General features: G+C 47.5%; 1 protein-coding gene across 2 annotated transcripts in view; it reads right to left on the bottom strand.

Annotated features, from left to right (window-relative positions):
• The window catches only part of LOC126161680 (inactive ubiquitin carboxyl-terminal hydrolase MINDY-4B), a 234,535-nt gene that overhangs the window by 46,578 nt on the left and 166,582 nt on the right, over positions 1-21,375 (bottom strand). For both annotated transcript variants that reach the window (XM_049917687.1, XM_049917685.1), the window contains exon 3: positions 18,476-18,693. In XM_049917687.1, the coding sequence (XP_049773644.1) occupies positions 18,476-18,693 (218 nt within the window). The remainder of the gene's footprint in view (positions 1-18,475; positions 18,694-21,375) is intronic.

Consider the following 21,375-nt stretch of genomic DNA (forward strand, 5'->3'; position numbering starts at 1 on the left):
ACAGTACAGTGCAGCGAGCCGGGGCAAGGCGAGGTGAGACGTCAGCGGTGACCGGTCATGCTCGGTTATCCGCGTGTCCGGAATCCGGACAACAGACATAGAGCGAATACGTGACCGATCCGAGTCGTATGTGGCCGGACACGAGCGGCTCGGTCCCCCCGTCAACAGGCGAGCCGTGACCGGTCAAACACCGAGCGTTGCAGCACTCTAATCTGAACACATTCGCACTATTCCATGGATTACACTAGCCTCACACAGTTGGGGTACACTACTATCTTCCCGGGCGGTACGGGGTGGCGACAGGAAAGGGATCCGGCCTCCCCTTCAAATTAACATGCCACATCTGGTTAACCAGCAGACCCCGCAAGTCGGGATTAAATGCTAGGAAAGGGAGAGTGTCTCTTGTTTGCGATCTCCTCATTCCGCACCGGCGGCATGCGCTAACCAAGCCGGGTAAGCAACCTTCCACGCCATGTAAGAAGTTCGCTAAACACAGGCGAACAGAATTAAGTCTTGCCTTCGCTGTTATTCACGGCACAAACGCCAAGACTGCCCCTCCTGACAAGCTAAGTGATACGAGTGTGGTAGGAAAGGCCGTGTGCAATCCGCTTGTTTGCACGGAACAAACGTATGAATTCGGCCCACTCACAAAAAAATTTAGTCACAAGGCCCATGCCATTAATGCAGCATATTCAAAGTCTGCAACTAGCAAGCGTGCAGTTTCATCAGTGAAACAAACTTTTTGTTCATTTACTTATTTGTGGGAAACGTGTGAAATTTCAGTTGGACACGGGTGCCTCGCCACATTGCTAAATCTCACACATATGAACTGTGAGGCTCCCCACGCCTGTTTAAAACTAGCACGCAAGTGATGGCTAATAATGGACAAGACATTCTCGTTCTCGGAACATGTACTTTGCCTGCTATGTATCGCTCGCATACGCGAACGGTGACTTTTACATTGCCACAATCACGCGATTGTGAGAACATTTTTGGTCTTGATTCTTTTGATTTGATTGGCTTTAACATTCAGGACAACGTGTAGTCAGTGTTTGCATTCAAAGCAAATGACAGTGTAGCTTGCTTGCTAAAAGAATTCCCGGAACTCTGTTCTGAAGGTTTAGGCAAAGCTAAAAATTCTGTTGCATATATTACGCTGAAAGACAACGCTCAGGCGAAATTTTTCCGGGCCAGAACTGTTTCCATTGCATTACCGGACAAAGCCGCTGCTGAACTTACAGAATTGCAAAATATTGCGCCCATATCAGCTAATCAATGGGCAAGTCCACTGGTTTTGCTTCCAAACATTCAGGTCACATTCGCCTCTGTGTTGACTTTAAGTCTACAGTCAACCCAAAAACTGTCATTGATATTTATCCATTGCCACGAACAGAGGATCTTATGGACAAATTAGACACTGGAAGCTACTTTTCAAAAATTGATTTGCGTGACGCGTATCTTCAAATACCACCCGATGAAGAATCTTAAAAAGTGTGTGTAGTAAATACTCATTTCGGCTTGTTTCAATATTTGCTTTTGCCTTTTGGCATTGCTTCCGCACTCGCTATTTTCCAACGCTATTTGGAATGGGTGACTGCACAAGTGCCAAATTGTTCAAACTATTTGGACGGTATTGTGGTAGCAGGTCGTACACCTGAAGAACAAATTGCAAATTTACTTGCGTTGTTTCGTGTGTTATCTGAGGCAGGACTAAAGTGAAGACTGGACAAGTGTGATTTTTTTAAAGCCTGAGCTGCAGTATCTTGCTTATGACGTAAACAGTCAATGTATACATCCTCTGCAGTCGCATTTGTTAGCCACAGGAGATTTGCCAGTTCCTCGCAATATCTCAGAATTGCCGTCAGTTTTAGGGAAAATGAACTACTATATTCGGTTCTTACCGAATGCTGTCCAAATACCGGCTCCATTGCATCGATTGCGTCGCAAGAATGTCCCCTTTATTTGGACAGATGAGTGACAAGTAGCTATTCAAAAACTTAAAGATGCAATGCCCAGATGCTTAGTTCACTTTGATCCTGAAAAACCAGTTGTATTGCAAGTTGACGCTTCCTCTTGCGGAATCGGCGCAGTGCTTTCGCACTGAATTGGTGATAAGGACAGGCCTATTGCTTTCATACCAAAAGTGTTGTCCAAAGCTCTATGTAACTATTCACAAATTGAAAAAGAGGCTTTGGCTATTGTGTATTTTGTCACCAAATTTCACCACTAATTGTATGGCTGAAAATTATACTTATTAGCGGATCAGAAGCCTTTGCAGTCGTTGTTTCATCCGACGAAAGCTGTTCCTGTACGAACTGCCCAAAAGCTGCAAAGATGGACTTTGTTGTTGTCTCAATACCAGTGCGATATTGTGTATTGTCCGATGACTCAACATGATAATGCGGACGCACTTTCACATCTTCCGATTGGCCCTGATACAGACTTTGGCGCTTCTGCTGCATCTTGTTGTCACATCGATGTTCAAGACTCTGAATTGTTTCAGTCTTTTCCGCTGAACTATAAGAAAATTGCACGGGCCACGGAAGCTGATCCAGATTTGAACATTTTGCTCAACTACATTCGTACATCTTGGCCTCACTCATTGAATAGCATAATGAACTCTGTAGTGCGCCGATACTTTGCCATCGGCAAAGCTTCACTGTACAGAAAGATGTGATCCTCGTTCAAAATGACAACGGACAGTCATGTGTGTTGATCCCTAAAGCTTCGCAAAAAGAAGTGTTGCAGTTACTTCACCAAGGACACTGGGGGATTGTTCGTACGAAACAGTTAGCACGTCGACACTGTACTTGGCGGGGTATGGGCGACCAAATAAACTCCTGGAAATTGAAATAAGAACACCGTGAATTCATTGTCCCAGGAAGGGGAAACTTTATTGACACATTCCTGGGGTCAGATACATCACATGATCACACTGACAGAACCACAGGCACATAGACACAGGCAACAGAGCATGCACAATGTCGGCACTAGTACAGTGTATATCCACCTTTCGCAGCAATGCAGGCTGCTATTCTCCCATGGAGACGATCGTAGAGATGCTGGATGTAGTCCTGTGGAACGGCTTGCCATGCCATTTCCACCTGGCGCCTCAGTTGGACCAGCGTTCGTGCTGGACGTGCAGACCGCGTGAGACGACGCTTCATCCAGTCCCGAACATGCTCAATGGGGGACAGATCCGGAGATCTTGCTGGCCACGGTAATTGACTTACACCTTCTAGAGCACGTTGGGTGGCACGGGATACATGCGGACGTGCATTGTCCTGTTGGAACAGCAAGTTCCCTTGCCGGTCTAGGAATGGTAGAACGATGGGTTCGATGACGGTTTGGATGTACCGTGCACTATTCAGTGTCCCCTCGACGATCACCAGTGGTGTACGGCCAGTGTAGGAGATCGCTCCCCACACCATGATGCCGGGTGTTGGCCCTGTGTGCCTCGGTCGTATGCAGTCCTGATTGTGGCGCTCACCTGCACGGCGCCAAACACGCATACGACCATCATTGCCACCAAGGCAGAAACGACTCTCATCGCTGAAGACGACACGTCTCCATTCGTCCCTCCATTCACGCCTGTCGCGACACCACTGGAGGCGGGCTGCACGATGCTGGGGCGTGAGCGGGAGACGGCCTAACGGTGTGCGGGACCGTAGCCCAGCTTCATGGAGACGGTTGCGAATAGTCCTCGCCGATACCCCAGGAGCAACAGTGTCCCTAATTTGCTGGGAAGTGGCGGTGCGGTCCCCTACGGCACTCTACGGCACTGCGTAGGATCCTACGGTCTTGGCGTGCATCCGTGCGTCGCTGCGGTCCGGTCCCAGGTCGACGGGCACGTGCACCTTCCGCCGACCACTGGCGACAATATCGATGTACTGTGGAGACCTCACGCCCCACGTGTTGAGCAATTCGGCGGTACGTCCACCCGGCCTCCCGCATGCCCACTATACGCCCTCGCTCAAAGTCCGTCAACTGCACATACGGTTCACGTCCACGCTGTCGCGGCATGCTACCAGTGTTAAAGACTGCGATGGAGCTCCGTATGCCACGGCAAACTGGCTGACACTGACGGCGGCGGTGCACAAATGCTGCGCAGCTAGCGCCATTCGACGGCCAACACCGCGATTCCTGGTGTGTCCGCTGTGCCGTGCGTGTGATCATTGCTTGTACAGCCCTCTCGCAGTGTCCGGAGCAAGTATGGTGGGTCTGACACACCGGTGTCAATGTGTTCTTTTTTCCATTTCCAGGAGTGTAGAACGGATGGCGTCACAGTGTGACGCATGTGCGGAAAATCACTCCGCTCCGCTGCAAAAATTCTCTGCTTGGCCTAAGTCGCAGTCGCCAAGGCATCGTGTGCACATAGACTTTGCGGGACCATTTTGGAACGCCCGTTGGTTGATTGTGGTTGACTCATGTAGCAGCTTTCCTTTTGCGGTGCCAATGAACTCAACATCACGTAGCATAGTTCAAGTGTTGTCATCGATTTTTTTGCCTATCTGGTTTACCTGAAATAATAGTGTCAGACAGCGGTCCTCAGTTCGCGTCATATGAGGGTTGGGGTTGGGTTGTTTGTGAGAAGAGACCAAAACAGCGAGGTCATCGGTCTCATCGGATTAGGGAAGGATGGGGAAGGAAGTCGGCCGTGCCCTTTCAAAGGAACCATCCCGGTAATTGCCTGGAGCGAGTTAGGGAAATCACGGAAAACCTAAATCAGGATGGCCGGACGCGGGATTGAACCGTTGTCCTCCCGAATGCGAGTCCAGTGTGCTAACGCCTCATATGAATTTGAAACATTATCCGAACGCATTGGTATACAGCATCTAACTAGTGCACCGTTCCATCCACAGACAAACGGCGAAGCTGAAGGTTTTGTCAGAACCTTCAAGCAGCAAATGGCCAAACTTTGCTCCGCACACACCAGGGCACAAGCGTTGCAACTGTTTCTCGCCTCATACCGTTCGCATCCACGAGATGGACCATCGCCGGCGGAACTGCTTCACGGCCGCCGCTATCGGACACTGTTCCACTTACTCCACCCTCCTCGCATCCGGCGGCGCAGGAAGGCCGCAAGTATCGCTTCGCGCAGCATTATATTGTCTTTTACAGGGTTTTTAGCGGCAGCGGACGGTGGCGCGAGGCGAGATCGACCGTCGACTTGGCGCTTGCATGTATCTTATTTCAGGTCCAGATGGCTTGCAGCGCCGCCATCAAAATCAACTTCGCCTCTGCCATTTACACGATGATCTTTCAGTCTCTCTTCCCCCAGATTCACGGGTCCAGAGGACAGCGTGACCACAGCCGCCAGAGGGTGTCATCACGACACCGCAGGACGACCCTATGGAGCCGGAGCCTTCACCTCCTCCGCCTCGTCTCGTCCTACCCATGGAGCTGGACCCACCCACACCGCAGCGGTCGCCGGCTTCTTCATCTGGTTCATAGCAGCAAGAGGTGGACGCATACCCCTCTGGTCGTAATCTGGGGGACGTTTCAGCCAGAGCGCAGGCCGGATGGCGGAGTACGGCTGCAAGCTTGACGACCCCTGCAGCCACAGCTTCCGGCCCGACGAAGCGCCCACACTCATGTATCCCTACTCGACGACGGTCCGTCGCTTTGGGGGGAAGGAATGTTCTGGCATAACCACAAGCGCCGGAACGAAGAGGAAGAATGCGAGAACAGAGAAGGCGGTACGGTGACGTCAGCCAGTAGCTCTCTGGCAAGGACCGCGCGACGACAGTAGCGACCTCTGCAAGATATATGCGTTAGATGAGTATGTGTCAAGCAAGATCGTAAGAGATGGAAAAGAGCCACCGTGGTACAACAACCGAGTTAGAAAACTGCTGCGGAAGCAAAGGGAACTTCACAGCAAACATAAACATAGCCAAAGCCTTGCAGACAAACAAAAATTACGCGAAGCGACATGTAGTGTGAGGAGGGCTATGCGAGAGGCGTTCAATGAATTCGAAAGTAAAGTTCTATGTACTGACTTGGAAGAAAATCCTAAGAAATTTTGGTCTTATGTCAAAGCGGTAGGTGGATCAAAACAAAATGTCCAGACACTCTGTGACCAAAATGGTACTGAAACAGAGGATGACTGACTAAAGGCCGAAATACTAAATGTCTTTTTCCAAAGCTGATTCACAGAGGAAGACTGCACTGTAGTTCCTTCTCTAGATTGTCGCACAGATGAAAAAATGGTAGATATCGAAATAGACGACAGAGGGATAGAGAAACAATTAAAATCGCTCAAAAGAGGAAAGGCTGCTGGACCTGATGGGATACCAGTTCGATTTTACACAGAGTACGCGAAGGAACTTGCCCCCTTCTTGCAGCGGTGTACCGTAGGTCTCTAGTAGAGCGTAGCGTTCCAAAGGATTGGAAAACGGCACGGGTCATCCCCGTTTTCAAGAAGGGACGTCGAACAGATGTGCAGAACTATAGACCTATATCTCTAACGTCGATCAGTTGTAGAATTTTGGAACACGTATTATGTTCGAGTATAATGACTTTTCTGGAGACTAGAAATCTACTCTGTAGGAATCAGCATGAGTTTCGAAAAAGACGGTCGTGTGAAACCCAGCTCGCGCTATTCGTCCACGAGACTCAGAGGGCCATAGACATGGGTTCACAGGTAGATGCCGCGTTTCTTGACATCCGCAAGGCGTTCGATACAGTTCCCCACATTCGTTTAATGAACAAAGTAAGAGCATATGTACTATCAGACCAATTGTGTGATTGGATTGAGGAGTTCCTAGATAACAGAACGCAGCATGTCATTCTCAATGGAGAGAAGTCTTCCGAAGTAAGAGTGATTTCAGGTGTGCCACAGGGGAGTGTCATAGGACCGTTGCTATTCACAATATACGAGGTGCATTCAAGTTCTAAGGCCTCCGATTTTTTTTCTCCGGACTGGAAAGAGATAGAAACATGCGCATTGTTTTAAAATGAGGCCACGTTCATTGTCAATACGTCCCAGAGATGGCAGCACCGTACGGCAGATGGAATTTTACCGCCAGCAGCGGCAATCAGAACTGTTTTAAATACTTAAATGGCGACGTTTTCCTTACTTGAACAGCGTGCAATCATTCGTTTTCTGAATTTGCGTGGTGTGAAACCAACTGAAATTCATCGACAGTTGAAGGAGACATGTGATGATAGAGTTATGGCTGTGTCGAAAGTGCGTTCGTGGGTGCGACAGTTTAATGAAGGCAGAACATCGTGTGATAACAAACAAAAACAACCTCGGGCTCGCACAAGCCGGTCTGACGACATGATTGAGAAAGTGGAGAGAATTGTTTTGGGGGATCGCCGAATGACTGTTGAACAGATCGCCTCCAGAGTTGGCATTTCTGTGGGTTCTGTGCACACAATCCTGCATGACGACCTGAAAATGCGAAAAGTGTCATCCAGGTGGGTGCCACGAATGCTGACGGACGACCACATGGCTGCCCGTGTGGCATGTTGCCAAGCAATGTTGACGCGCAACGACAGCATGAATGGGACTTTCTTTTCGTCGGTTGTGACAATGGATGAGACGTGGATGCCATTTTTCAATCCAGAAACAAAGCGCCAGTCAGCTCAATGGAAGCACACAGATTCACCACCACCAAAAAAATTTCGGGTAACCGCCAGTGCTGAAAAAATGATGGTGTCCATTTTCTGGGACAGCGAGGGCGTAATCCTTACCCATTGCGTTCCAAAGGGCACTACGGTAACAGGTGCATCCTACGAAAATGTTTTGAAGAACAAATTCCTTCCTGCACTGCAACAAAAACGTCCGGGAAGGGCTGCGCGTGTGCTGTTTCACCAAGACAACGCACCCGCACATCGGGCTAACGTTACGCAACAGTTTCTTCGTGATAACAACTTTGAAGTGATTCCTCATGCTCCCTACTCACGTGACCTGGCTCCTAGTGACTTTTGGCTTTTTCCAACAATGAAAGACACTCTCCGTGGCCGCACATTAACCAGCCGTGCTGCTATTGCCTCAGCGATTTCCAACGGTCAAAACATACTCCTAAAGAAGCCTTCGCCGCTGCCATGGAATCATGGCGTCAGCGTTGTGAAAAATGTGTACGTCTGCAGGGCGATTACGTCGAGAAGTAACGCCAGTTTCATCGATTTCGGGTGAGTAGTTAATTAGAAAAAAAATCGGAGGCCTTGGAACTTGAATGCACCTCGTACATAAATGACCTGGTGGATGACATCGGAAGTTCACTGAGGCTTTTTGCAGATGATGCTGTGGTGTATCGAGAGGTTGTAACAATGGAAAATTGTACTGAAATGCAGGAGGATCTGCAGCGAATTGACGCATGGTGCAGGGAATGGCAATTGAATCTCAATGTAGACAAGTGTAATGTGCTGCGAATACATAGAAAGATAGATCCCTTATCATTTAGCTACAAAATAGCAGGTCAGCATCTGGAAGCAGTTAATTCCATAAATTATCTGGGAGTACGCATTAGGAGTGATTTAAAATGGAATGATCATATAAAGTTGATCGTCGGTAAAGCAGATGCCAGACTGAGATTCATTGGAAGAATCCTAAGGAAATGCAATCCGAAAACAAAGGAAGTAGGTTACAGTACGCTTGTTCGCCCACTGCTTGAATACTGCTCAGCAGTGTGGGATCCGTACCAGATAGGGTTGATAGAAGAGATAGAGAAGATCCAACGGAGAGCAGCGCGCTTCGTTACAGGATCATTCAGTAATCACGAAAGCGTTACGGAAATGATAGATAAACTCCAGTGGAAGACTCTGCAGGAGAGACGCTCAGTAGCTCGGTACGGGCTTTTGTTAAAGTTTCGAGAACATACCTTCACCGAAGAGTCAAGCAGTATATTGCTCCCTCCTACGTATATGTCGCGAAGAGACCATGAGGATAAAATCAGAGAGATTAGAGCCCACACAGAAGCATACCGACAACACCATTTATACATTAAAGTTAAGTATTGTCAATCTGCTTTATAGAAATAAAACTACTAATGTTATTTGCTCGAATTGTTGTGTAGCATCCCGAGAAGCAGAATTTAGGCACCCTATACCGGATGAGTGGGCAGGATCCAACATTCAGGAAAGGCATGGAAGAAGGAGAAGAAAATTTTATATTTAGGTAGTATTGACGAAGAGGTAATGAACAGACACAATTTCCACATGGTACGTTCTTTATTTTACAGTGTCAGTTTCATAGTAAGCAATGTTGTCCGCTACACTACATTTTTTACGCTTTTTTTATGAAGTTCCTTCTGGCAAACCGAGGGAGGTAGCACAGGGGTTAGCAACGGCCCGGACTCGGGAGAACGACGGTTCAAATCTTCGTCTGGACAAACAGATCCAGGTTTTCCGGGATTTCCAGGAACTGCTTAAGGCAGGTGCCAGGGTGGTTCCTTTGAAAGGTCACGGCAAGCTCCTGTCTTATTCTGAGCTTATACTCCTGCTCTATTGACCTCATATTAAACGCATGTGTTCCTTCCTTCTGGCAGCATGTGTTTGGACTTTTTTTTTGGTTGGGATGATCTTTTGTTTATGCGACTACTTCTTTTTCGATACTGAGATAGGAAACTACTGATTTCGAGTGTCTATATCTGTCGAATTATTAATCTGACTGACGTGACGTGTTAATGTGATTGGTTGCCGGCCGGTGTGGCCTTGCGGTTCTAGCGCTTCAGTTTGGAACCGCGTGACCGCTACGGTCGCAGGTTCGAATCCTGCCTCGGGCATGGATGTGTGTGATGTCCTTAGGTTAGTTAGGTTTAATTAGTTCTAAGTTCTAGGCGACTGATGACCTCAGCAGTTAAGTCGCATAGTGCTCAGAGCCATTTGAACCATTTGTGATTGGTTGCAGACTTATTAGCTGTAGCTTACAAATTATGCGAGATAGGCGTTTTTGCTCCAGCTGTCGAACTGTATGTCACCTACTGTGCAGCGGGTGTACACAATGGAGCCTCCATCACTACCATTGTTCCACCCCCACCGCGCCATCTGCACAGGCAAGAGCCAATCTACGCTGTCGGGAAAAGAACTGCAACGCTCTCAAGAACTCTATTCAGTGGCACCAGACTATAATATATGCATAATGAGGGTTGTAGGGTCAACGACTCATTTGTCACGGTTATCGACGTTCAGATGGAGCTCAGGAAGCTTCTCTGTGCACCCTCTGCCCTTTCTCTGTACTGCTGAGTTTAGAGGTGGCATTGGCTGCAAAACTGATTCTATGGTACAACCATGCCCCAACGACGAGTATGTACTCCTGCTGCCATCTGAACAGGGTCGCACTGTGTGCCTGTGGGAAGCTGGATGGATGCATTGAAGGATTGCTACACTTACTGGACACCGTGTATCAGTTGTGTGTGTCTGCTTTCAGCACCGGTCTGTGGAACATTCCCACACCTGTAGACCAGGTCCTGGATCTCCGCGTGGTACAGACGCACGTCAAGATCGACACATTGTGCGAGCAGCAGTGGCCAACCAAACGTCATCCAGGGACAAAATCTGGGTACATGTTGCATAAGCTGTGCCATCAGGGACTACTGGAAGCAATCTGCTTGTAGCAGGAATAAGGTCGCGTGTGCTTTTGGCCAGGCTACCATTGTCACCACGACACCGCTACTTTGGTGTCGAAAAAGAGTTGACTGGAGAGTAGAACGGCGTTTTCTTGTCCTCGGTGATGAGAGTACGTCCTGTATGTATATGAGCGATGCACGTACACGTGTACAGCGTACACCTGATGAGCGGCCTGCTCCTGAGTGCATCCTCCCACGACACACAGCCATGAATTGCAACTGGCGGTCACATTGTTGGTTTCTACACGGTAAAGTAACCAGTACCCGCTACGTTGCAAGGGCTGTTATCCCCGTGCCGCTCCCATTTCTTCGACAGCAAAGTGACGAGCTTTTTCAGCAGGACAATGCACGTCTACGTATGGCTGCTGCTACGCAACGTGCTTTTCGTTCAACAACTACCATGGCCAGCAAGAGCAACAGATCTTTCGCCAATAGAACACGTGTGAGACATGGTAAAATGGGAAATTACTCGTACTCCAGAACCTGCAAGAACCAGTGTCGTACTGCAACAAAGGTTCCCATTTGCTTGGGACAACCTATTACAGGATATCATTCAGCATCTTTATGATCGTTTGCATGCGAGTATACACTCCTGCGTTGCTGTCAGAAGAGGGAAATTTGTGGTAAATTCCTCTGGGGCCAGACTGCTGAGATTATCAGTCCCTAGGCTCACACACTACTTAATACAACTTACGCTAAGGGCAACACACACACCCATGCCCGAGGGAGGACTCGAACCTCCGACGGGGGCAACCGCGCGAACTGTGGCAATGCGTCCTTAGACCGCGTGGCTACCCCGCGCGGCCCAGAAGAGGGTACAATGTGTGTTGATACGTCTGTTTGGACACCCTTTACTGTCACATGTGTGTTTCATTTGGTCTGCATTTATCATGTAAGTTATTCCTACAGTGACTAACAACCTGTCGCATCATTCATTAATAAAACGACCTTGTTCTTGTTGGTGTCGCATTTTTTTCTGGTAGTGTATTTTGTGTGTACTCTACAGGGTCCACTGTTTTACTATCTCCACTCCATTTAGATCTGTTGTAGATATCTTTGGGTTTAAGCTAACGTCCTGTGTGTCTCAGTTATGTGACTGGATTTGTGATTTCCTGTCAGAGAGGTCACAGTTCGTAGTAACTGACGGAAAGTCATCGACTAAAACAGAAGTGATTTCTGGTGTTCCCCAAGGTAGTGTTATAGACCCTTTCCTGTTCCTTATCCATATTAACGATTTTGGAGACAATCTGAGCAGCCGTCTTCGGTTGTTTGCAGATGACGCTGTCGTTTATCGACTAATAAAGTCATCAGAAGATCAAAACAAACTGCAAAACGATTTAGAAAAGATATCTGAATGATGCGAAAAGTAGCAGTTGACCCTAAATAACGAAAAGTGTGAGGTCATCCACTTGAGTGCTAAAAGAAACTCGTTAAACTTCGGTTACACGATAAATCAGTCTAAACTAAAAGCCGTAAATTCAACTAAATACCTAGGTATTACAATTACGAACAACTTAAATTGGAAGGAACGCATAGAAAATGTTGTGGGAGAGGCTAACCAAAGACTGTTCAAAATGGCTCTGAGCACTATGCGACTTAACTTCTGAGGTCATCAGTCGCCTAGAACTTAGAACTAATTAAACCTAACTAACCTAAGGACATCACACACGTCCATGCCCGAGGCAGGATTCGAACCTGCGACCGCAGCGGTCGCTCGGTTCCAGACTGGAGCGCCCAGAACCGCACGGCCACTCCGGCCGGCACCAAAGACTGTGTTTTATTGGCAGGACACATAGAAAATGTAACAAACCTACTAAGGAGACTGCATACACTACGCTTGTCCGTCCTCTTTTAGAATACTGCTGCGCGGTGTGGGATCCTTACCAGATAGGACTGACGGAGTACATCGAAAAAGTTCAAAGAAAGGCAGCACGTTTTGTATTATCGCGAAATATGGTAGAGAGTGCCACAGAAATGATTCAGGATTTGGGGTGGACATCATTAAAAGAAAGGCGTTTTTCGTTGCGATGGACTCTTCTCACGAAATTCCAATCACCAAATTTCTCCTCCGAATGCGAAAATATTTTGTTGACACCGACCTACATAGGGAGGAATGATCACCAAGATAAAATAAGGGAAATCAGAGCTCGTACGGAAAGATATAGGTGTTCATTCTTTCCGCGCGCTATACGAGATTGGAATAATGGAGAATTGTGAAGGTGGTTCGATGAACCCTCTGCCAGGCACTTAAATGCGATTTGCAGAGTATCCATGTAGATGTAGATGTAGATGTCACACTTGATGCTGTCGATGCACTACTTGATTGGTCTTCCATGTAGTCTTACGCCCCGTAGGTCGAATTGGAAAACTGTTTTTGCATCAGAGTTGTCCTATTTTCTCATTATGTGACTGTACTGACCGAGACGAGTTTCCTATACTTTATCCATAGTTTGGAGGACACACAGTCTTCACTGAACATCCTCATTTCTGACATGGTCGTATTGAGTCAGTCCGAGAGTCTATCAAAGTATTTTCATCTCCATTAGAGGAAGATTCCGTTCATATTTTTCGTACTGTATTGCCCTAATCATCCTAAATGGCTCTGGACGTACCATGGTCTTGTAAATATCTCCCTTTAGTTGTCGGGGAATTTTTTTGTCGCAGAGGATTACAGTGTCGTGTTTCTATTTCAGCAAATATGCTTAAACCCTCACTACGATGTCAAAAGTGACATCACTGTTTGAGGTGACAGTGGGTCCCAGGTGTTTAATACGCAGGTCTTGATCACTGGCTCTGGTAGTACCCTTTGGCAGTCACATTTCAGGTATTCAGTCTTCTAAATACTGAGACGCAAGTGTATGTGGGCAGAACAACTGAAAACTAAGCTGTGTTCAGATACGACACGCGCTAAAACGCTATATTCAGGGTGGCAAGAAACAGTCTGAAAAGGTTGTTAAGCATGTTGCAGGGTAGGCTGTGCTGAGAAATAATTTAAAAAATCGATACGTTGCGGCGTTTCCGTGTCAGATAATACTGAAGTTAGCCAACGAGGCCGTTTCGGGCAAATTGAAGCGGCCCGACAGATACAATTAGTGTGAATTGTTCTCATAACGTAGATGAAAGCGCACGAGACTGCTCAGCCTTTGGCTCGGGTTCGATCCTTGCTACCGTCCCATGTCCACTCTCTCTTTCAGTTTTAGGAAAACAAATGACGAACGCATTCGGCGGCACCGTCTCTGGCGAGCCGCTTGAACTGGCGCGCGCAACGGCCTGATTCGCTAACTTCGTTGCTAATTATCTCGGAAACGGCGCCAAGGTACGGAATTTTTTTCTTAAGAGTTATTTGCCAGCACAACCTACCTGCAACACCCTTACAAGCTTTTCAGCCTGTTTCTGACTACCATATATATTGGGTTAAAAGAAAATGGCTACGAGCACTATGGGACTCAACATCTGTGGTCATCAGTCCCCTAGAACTTAGAACTACTTAAACCTAACTAACCTAAGGACATCACACACATCCATGCCCGAGGCAGGATTCGAACCTGCAACCGCAGCAGTCGCGTGGTTCCGGACTGAGCGCCTAGAACCGATATTGGGTAAACCCATTACGTGCTACGGATGGACTAAATTATTAATTACGAGTAACAGATTACAAAGTTCTAGTTTCGACCAGATAATAAGTTGTAGAAACCTGTTAGTTATTTAATAGGCTCCACATAGAGCGTAAAGCACTCTGAAACCAGTGAAATAGTTCGCATTAGTGTAGCACTTTCTCTGTGAATTGGTAAAGTTGCTTTCACTGTAGATGTTCTCTCGGTCGTTTTGACCGTTTTGTTACTTCTTACAGAAAAACACCAGCACAACTGACTACGCAGGGTGTCTTTACAGTCACTATCCATTTCCATGAAAACGCTAGTTATTTTTTCTTAACTCGTCAGATACTGGTACGTTAGTGTGTGTGTCACTAAAGTCATTATCCCTTTCCATGAAAACGCTAATTTGTTTTTTCTTTTCTCTGCAGATCTGGTACCTTCGTACAAGATGTTTAGCACAGGAGAACGGATTTCCATTGTTTGTGCCTGGGTACACGGATTGTCATACAAAGACGCCAGAGCGAAATTTAGCTGTAAATTTCACAAACCATCCCCATCACGGGCACATATCCGTCTGCTAGTGAATAAATTTAAGTTTTCGGGCAGCGTGTGTAATGAGGAACGTCATGGCTGACCACGCGTATCGGCAGAAATAGTGCAATAATTTCAAGTTGCCAGTGATAGGAAGGCATCAACTCGACGCCTCAGTGGTGAATTACATGTGCCTCGTAACACAGTCTACTTTTTACTCTACGATAAAGTCCTTATCACATTCAGCTTCTGTAACATCTTGAGGACGAGGGCTTCGCCTGTCGTCGTGCAATGTGTTATAACCTCCTGGAATCTGTAGAGAACGAGAATTTAAGAGACAACATTTTATTCTCCGATGATGCCACATTCCACGTTTGTGGGAAAGCGCACAGGCACAACAGCCGAACACGGGCATATGAAGAACCACATGAGGTATCGGAGTGGGAACGTGATACAATGAAGGTCAATGTTTGATCGGGTATGACAAAAGCTTAACGATATAACTCATTTTTCTTTACCGAAAAGTCAATATCAGGAAACAGCTACTTCCTCATGTTAGAACTGTACCTTGAACTACAACTTCAGGATGGTAGCATACGAAATACAGTTGCGTTTCAGCAAGATGGCGCGCCTCCACATTTTGCACACATCGTCCTTGATTACCTGAACAGAATCTTTCCAGGGAGGTGGATATGCAGAGAGTCACCTCGGCTGTGAGCTTCCCGTTCGCCGGACCTTACTCCTTCAGACTTTTTTTGCAAGGGGGTGCATCAAGTCCAAAGTGTACACTAGCGATGTGACTGGTCTGTCTGATCTACGGAATCGAATCAGAGAAGCAGCAGGCCACGTTACGGCTGAAATGTAAAGTTCAACATTTCGTTCCACTACTAAAACATTTAGTATGTGTTTCGACCTAGATGGCGGTTGTTGTGGATTGGCAAGAGAGCCAACCCTGTATGAGAGGAAGCCGAAAGGCACGCGTTTTAGCTCACGCAGGCTGGCGTGAGGTCTGGAACAGGTCAAGGAAATTAGACTAGCAAAAAAGGAGGTAGCTGTGGAATACTTAACTTTAATCCATAAATGGTGAACATCGCTCTTGACGGTACATGTTTTACAGCATCAATAGTAACTGGTAATGTCGCCTTGCTAGGTCGTAGCAAATGACATAGCTGAAGGCTATGCTAACTATCGTCTCGGCAAATGAGAGCGTATTTTGTCAGTGAACCATCGCTAGCAAAGTCGGCTGTACAACTGGGGCGAGTGCTAGGAAGTGTCTCTAGACCTGCCGTGTGGTGGCGCTCGGTCTGCAATCACTGATAGTGGCGACACGCGAGTCCGACGTATACTAACGGACCGCGGCCGATTTAAAGGCTACCACCTAGCAAGTGTGGTGTCTGGCGGTGACACCACAGCGGTCATGCAGAAGGGCAGTAGAATATGTGTAAAACTTTACAATAAAATTGATTTTTCAGTCACTGCCTTCCTTCATTGATATGGATAGTGACTTGGCAACCACATAGAACTACACATAAAATTGGATGTAAACTTTCCATACTGGTATTTTACTTTTCTACGATGTATAACATCTGCATAATAGGCGAGTACAAAACTGTAGGCCGGCCGGAGTGGCCGTGCGGTTCTAGGCGCTACAGTCTGGAGACGAGCCACCACTCCGGTCGCAGGTTCGAATCCTGCCTCGGGCATGGATGTGTGTGATGTTCTTAGGTTAATTAGGTTTAATTAGCTCTAAGTTCTAGGCGACTGATAATCTGAGAAGTTAAGTCGCATGGTGCTCAGAGCCATACAAAACTGTAGTCAACAAGGAAGCACAACACACTGGGACCTGTACACATGTCGCTATTTCCGCTTTGGAACGATGGTACTGCTTGTGCAGTGGAACGACGCTCCACTTGGGTCTGTGTTAAGTATTAACGAAGAAACGAAGCCTTCCAGCCCCAAGTTAAGCCCTTTCTAGGCTGCAGACGATTGAATAACACCCAGTCCGAGCAGACCGGTGGTATCCCAACCGCACGGAGCTATATATGGACAATGGATTGCGAGACAGAACTCTGAGGTATGAGCATCGATTTGCTTCGAGTTACTGAAATTTTCACAGCGAGAAGAAAAGCATAGTGATAAAAACTGAATAGTTTTCTCAATGTTATTCAAAAATGGCCTCCACGAGCCACAGTCCTTACCGCAGTAGGGAGGCACGAGTGTCTCAAGAATACAGATAGCGATAACGTAAGTGCAACCACATTGTGTGTGTGTGTGTGTGTGTGTGTGTGTGTGTGTGTGTGTGTGTTTATGCGAGAGCAGGGAGGGATGGGAGCGGGGAGGGACAGCAGTCTTTTCAATACTTGCAGGAGAAATAATCTGGATGACTGACTGAGTTGACTGTGTAACATTAACCACTACTTTTACGTTTACATACGTATTCTGCAGACTACTGTGAAGTGCATGGCAGAGGGTACTTGGCTTGGTACCATAAGTTAGTTTCTTCTTATTCCAAATGCGTATGAGGTACGTGAAGAATAATTGCTTAAAGGACTATTTGCGTGCTGCGATTAGTCTAATCTTGTCTTGACGGTCCCTTCGGGAGCAATACGTATGGGGATAAAGAATATCTCTAGATTCTGTTGTTAAAACTTATTCCTGATACAGAATGAGATTTTCACTCTGCAGCGGAGTGTGCGCTGATATGAAACTTCCTGGCAGATTAAAACTGTGTGCCCGACCGAGACTCGAACTCGGGACCTTTGCCTTTCGCGGGCAAGTGCTCTACCAACTGAGCTACCGAAGCACGACTCACGCCCGGTACTCACAGCTTTACTTCTGGCAGTATCTCGTCTCCTACCTTCCAAACTTAACAGAAGCTCTCCTGCGAAATTTGCAGAACTAGCACTCCTGAAAGAAAGGATATAGCGGAGACATGGCTTAGCCACAGCCTGGGGGATGTTTCCAGAATGAGATTTTCACTCTGCAGCGGAGTGTGCGCTGATATGAAACTTCCTGGCAGATTAAAACTGTGTGCCCGACCGAGACTCGAACTCGGGACCTTTGCCTCATTCTGGAAACATCCCCCAGGCTGTGGCTAAGCCATGTCTCCGCTATATCCTTTCTTTCAGGAGTGCTAGTTCTGCAAATTTCGCAGGAGAGCTTCTGTTAAGTTTGGAAGGTAGGAGACGAGATACTGGCAGAAGTAAAGCTGTGAGTACCGGGCGTGAGTCGTGCTTCGGTAGCTCAGATGGTAGAGCACTTGCCCGCGAAAGGCAAAGGTCCCGAGTTCGAGTCTCGGTCGGGCACACAGTTTTAATCTGCCAGGAAGTTTTTTTATTCCTGATACTTTGTAAGTTTGCGGATAATGTAAAAGCTTAGAGGTAAGTGTTGCCATCTGTTGCTGCGTACGGGAACTATCAAAACTGACATTGGTCTCACCCCTAAGGACTAACCCTCAAATTTAAAAGCTTAGAGATACGTGTTGTCATCTGTTGCTGCGTACGGGAACTATCAAAACTGACATGGAGTGAGACCAACATCAATTTTGATGGTTCCCGTACGCAGCAACATATGGCAACACTTATCTCTAAGCTTTTAAATTTGAGTGTTAGTCCGTTTTTCCGCGGATGTCCTTATATGATTGCATGCTAACAGACAACCAGTGTCAACATGACGCTGCAGAACACGGCGGCTAAGTTTCTAGTTGGCATCAAATATGGCGATGCCCCGGCTAGTCTATGTCGTCGATACGTATAGTGTGGAGGTGGCACTCACTCGTCGACCTTGCGCTGCGCGTCCCTGGGCGCGCTGTCGAACAGCAGGTGCTTGATGACCTGCGCCTGCACCACGCTGAGCAGCCCGCCCGTGGTGCTGCGCGCCGCCACCAGCCCGAAGCCGAGCGGCTGCTCCGGCTCGCGGAACACCAGCCCCGAGCGCAGCCAGTCGGTGCGCGGCGGCACCAGCGCAGACCCGAACGTCACCTGCCGCAGCGTCTGCAACCGCCAAACACTCGCTGCTACACGCGCACCAGCACAAGTCGCGGCAGCTAGTAGGCGCTTCGGCCGGCGCTGCCGTTAGAGCAGTGGTTCCCAACCTGGTGGTAAATACTCCATGAGGGGTAACAAAAATTTTTTTGAGGGGTAAAATCGAAAGGGCAACAGGCAGTGTCCAAATTTCTAGATTTCCGGAAAGCATTTGAGACGGTGCTCCACTGCAAGCTGTTAACGAAGGTACGAGCATATGGAATAAGTTCACAGATACGTGAGTGGCTCGAAGACTTCTTACGAGGTGCATTCAAGTTCTAATGCCTCCGATTTTTTTTCTAATTAACTACTCACCCGAAATCGATGAAACTGGCGTTACTTCTCGACGTAATCGCCCTGCAGACGTACACATTTTTCACAACGTTGACGCCATGATTCCATGGCAGCGGCGAAGGCTTCTTTACGAGTCTGTTTTGACCACTGGAAAATCGCTGAGGCAATAGCAGCACGGCTGGTGAATGTGCGGCCACGGAGAGTGTCTTTCATTGTTGGAAAAAGCCAAAAGTCACTAGGAGCCAGGTCACGTGAGTAGGGAGCATGAGGAATCACTTCAAAGTTGTTATCACGAAGAGACTGTTGCGTAACGTTAGCTCGATGTGCGGGTGCGTTGTCTTGATGAAGGAGCACACGCGCAGCCCTTCCCAGACGTTTTTGTTGCAGTGCAGGAAGGAATTTGTTCTTCAAAACATTTTGTAGGATGCACCTGTTACCGTAGTGCCATTTGGAACGCAATGGGTAAGGATTACGCCCTCGCTGTCCCGGACATGGACACCATCATTTTTTCAGCACTGGCGTTACCCGAAATTTTTTTTTGGTGGCGGTGAATCTGTGTGCTTCCATTGAGCTGACTGGCGCTTTGTTTCTGGATTGAAAAATGGCATCCACGTCTCATCCATTGTCACAACCGACGAAAAGAAAGTCCCATTCATGCTGTCGTTGCGCATCGACATTGCTTGTCAACATGCCACATGGGCAGCCATGTGGTCGTCTGTCAGCATTCGTGGCACCCACGTGGATGACACTTTTCGCATTTTCAGGTCTTCATGCAGGATTGTGTGCACAGAACCCACAGAAATGCCAACTCTGGAGGCGATCTGTTCAACAGTCATTCGGCAATCCCCCAAAACAATTCTTTCCACTTTCTTGATCATGTCGTCAGACTGGCTTGTGCGAGCCCAAGGTTGTTTCGGTTTGTTGTCACATGATGTTCTGCCTTCATTAAACTGTTGCACCCACGAACGCACTTTCGACACATCCATAACTCCATCACCACATGTCTCCTTCAACTGTCGATGAATTTCAGTTGGTTTCACACCACGCAAATTTAGAAAACGAATGATTGCACGCTGTTCAAGTAAGGAAAACGTCGCCATTTTAAGTATTTAAAACAGTTCTCATTCTCGCCGCTGGCGGTAAAATTCCATCTGCCGTACGGTGCTGCCATCTCTGGGACGTATTGACAATGAACGCGGCCTCATTTTAAAACAATGCGCATGTTTCTATCTCTCTCCAGTCCGGAGGAAAAAAAATCGGAGGCCTTAGAACTTGAATGCACCTCGTAAATAACAGAATCCAGTATGTTGTCCTCGACGGCAAATGTCTCAGTAACTGTAGGAAGAAGCAAGACGACTTCGTTCTCGCGCTCAAATTATTCTTGGGGCGAGAGCTGGCTGATACCCGAAGTGGAAGCTCTCAGATATTTAGCGAGTCATGGAACGTATATCGGGAAGACAGATTAGGGGCCATGAGAGGGGAAGTGCTCATTGCAGTTGACAAAAATATTGTCTCTATTTAGGTCGAAGCTGAGTGTGACAGTGGAGTCATCTGGCCGTGTATAGCAGATGTAGGTGAAACGAAGTTAATTGTTGGATGTTTTTACCGGCCACCCGATTCCGCTGTGACAGTCATTCAGTCCGCAGCTCGTGGTCGTGCGGTAGCGTTCTCGCTTCCCGCGCACGACTTCCCGGGTTCGATTCCTGGCGGGGTCAGGGATTTTCTCTGCCTCGTGATGACTGGGTGTTGTGTGATGTCCTTAGGTTAGTTAGGTTTAAGTAGTTATAAGTTCTAGGGAACTGATGACCATAGATGTTAGGTCCCATAGTGCTCAGAGCCATTTTTGAACAGAGTCATTCAAAGACAGTATACGGTCAACAGCGAGTAGCCGGCCGGGGTGGCCGAGCGGTTCTAGGCGCTACAGTCTGGAACCGCGAGACCGCTACGGTCGCAGGTTCGAATCCTGCCTCGGGCATGGATGTATGTGATGTCCTTAGGTGTAAATGGTTCTATGTTCTAGGGGACTGATGACCTCAGAAGTTAAACATCATAGTGCTCAGAACCATTTGAACCATTTTGAACCAACAGCGAGTAGATACTAGATCATGCAGTACTAGTTGGAGGTGACTTTAGCTTGCCGAGAATAGACTGGGATGTCTCTGGACTCATTGCAAGGGGTACAGACAGACAGCCATGCGAAATACTTTTGAACATGTTTTCTGAAAATTGTCTTGAGGAGCTAGCTGGACAGCCCACACCCAGTGGAAATATGTTAGACCTTGTAATTGCAGATTGGTCGGACCTTATCGACAGTGTGATTATAGAAACGCTGATTAGCGATCACGGTGTCATTATAGC

This window comes from Schistocerca cancellata, chromosome 2, assembly GCF_023864275.1.
Source record: "Schistocerca cancellata isolate TAMUIC-IGC-003103 chromosome 2, iqSchCanc2.1, whole genome shotgun sequence".
Taxonomy (NCBI): domain Eukaryota; kingdom Metazoa; phylum Arthropoda; class Insecta; order Orthoptera; family Acrididae; genus Schistocerca; species Schistocerca cancellata.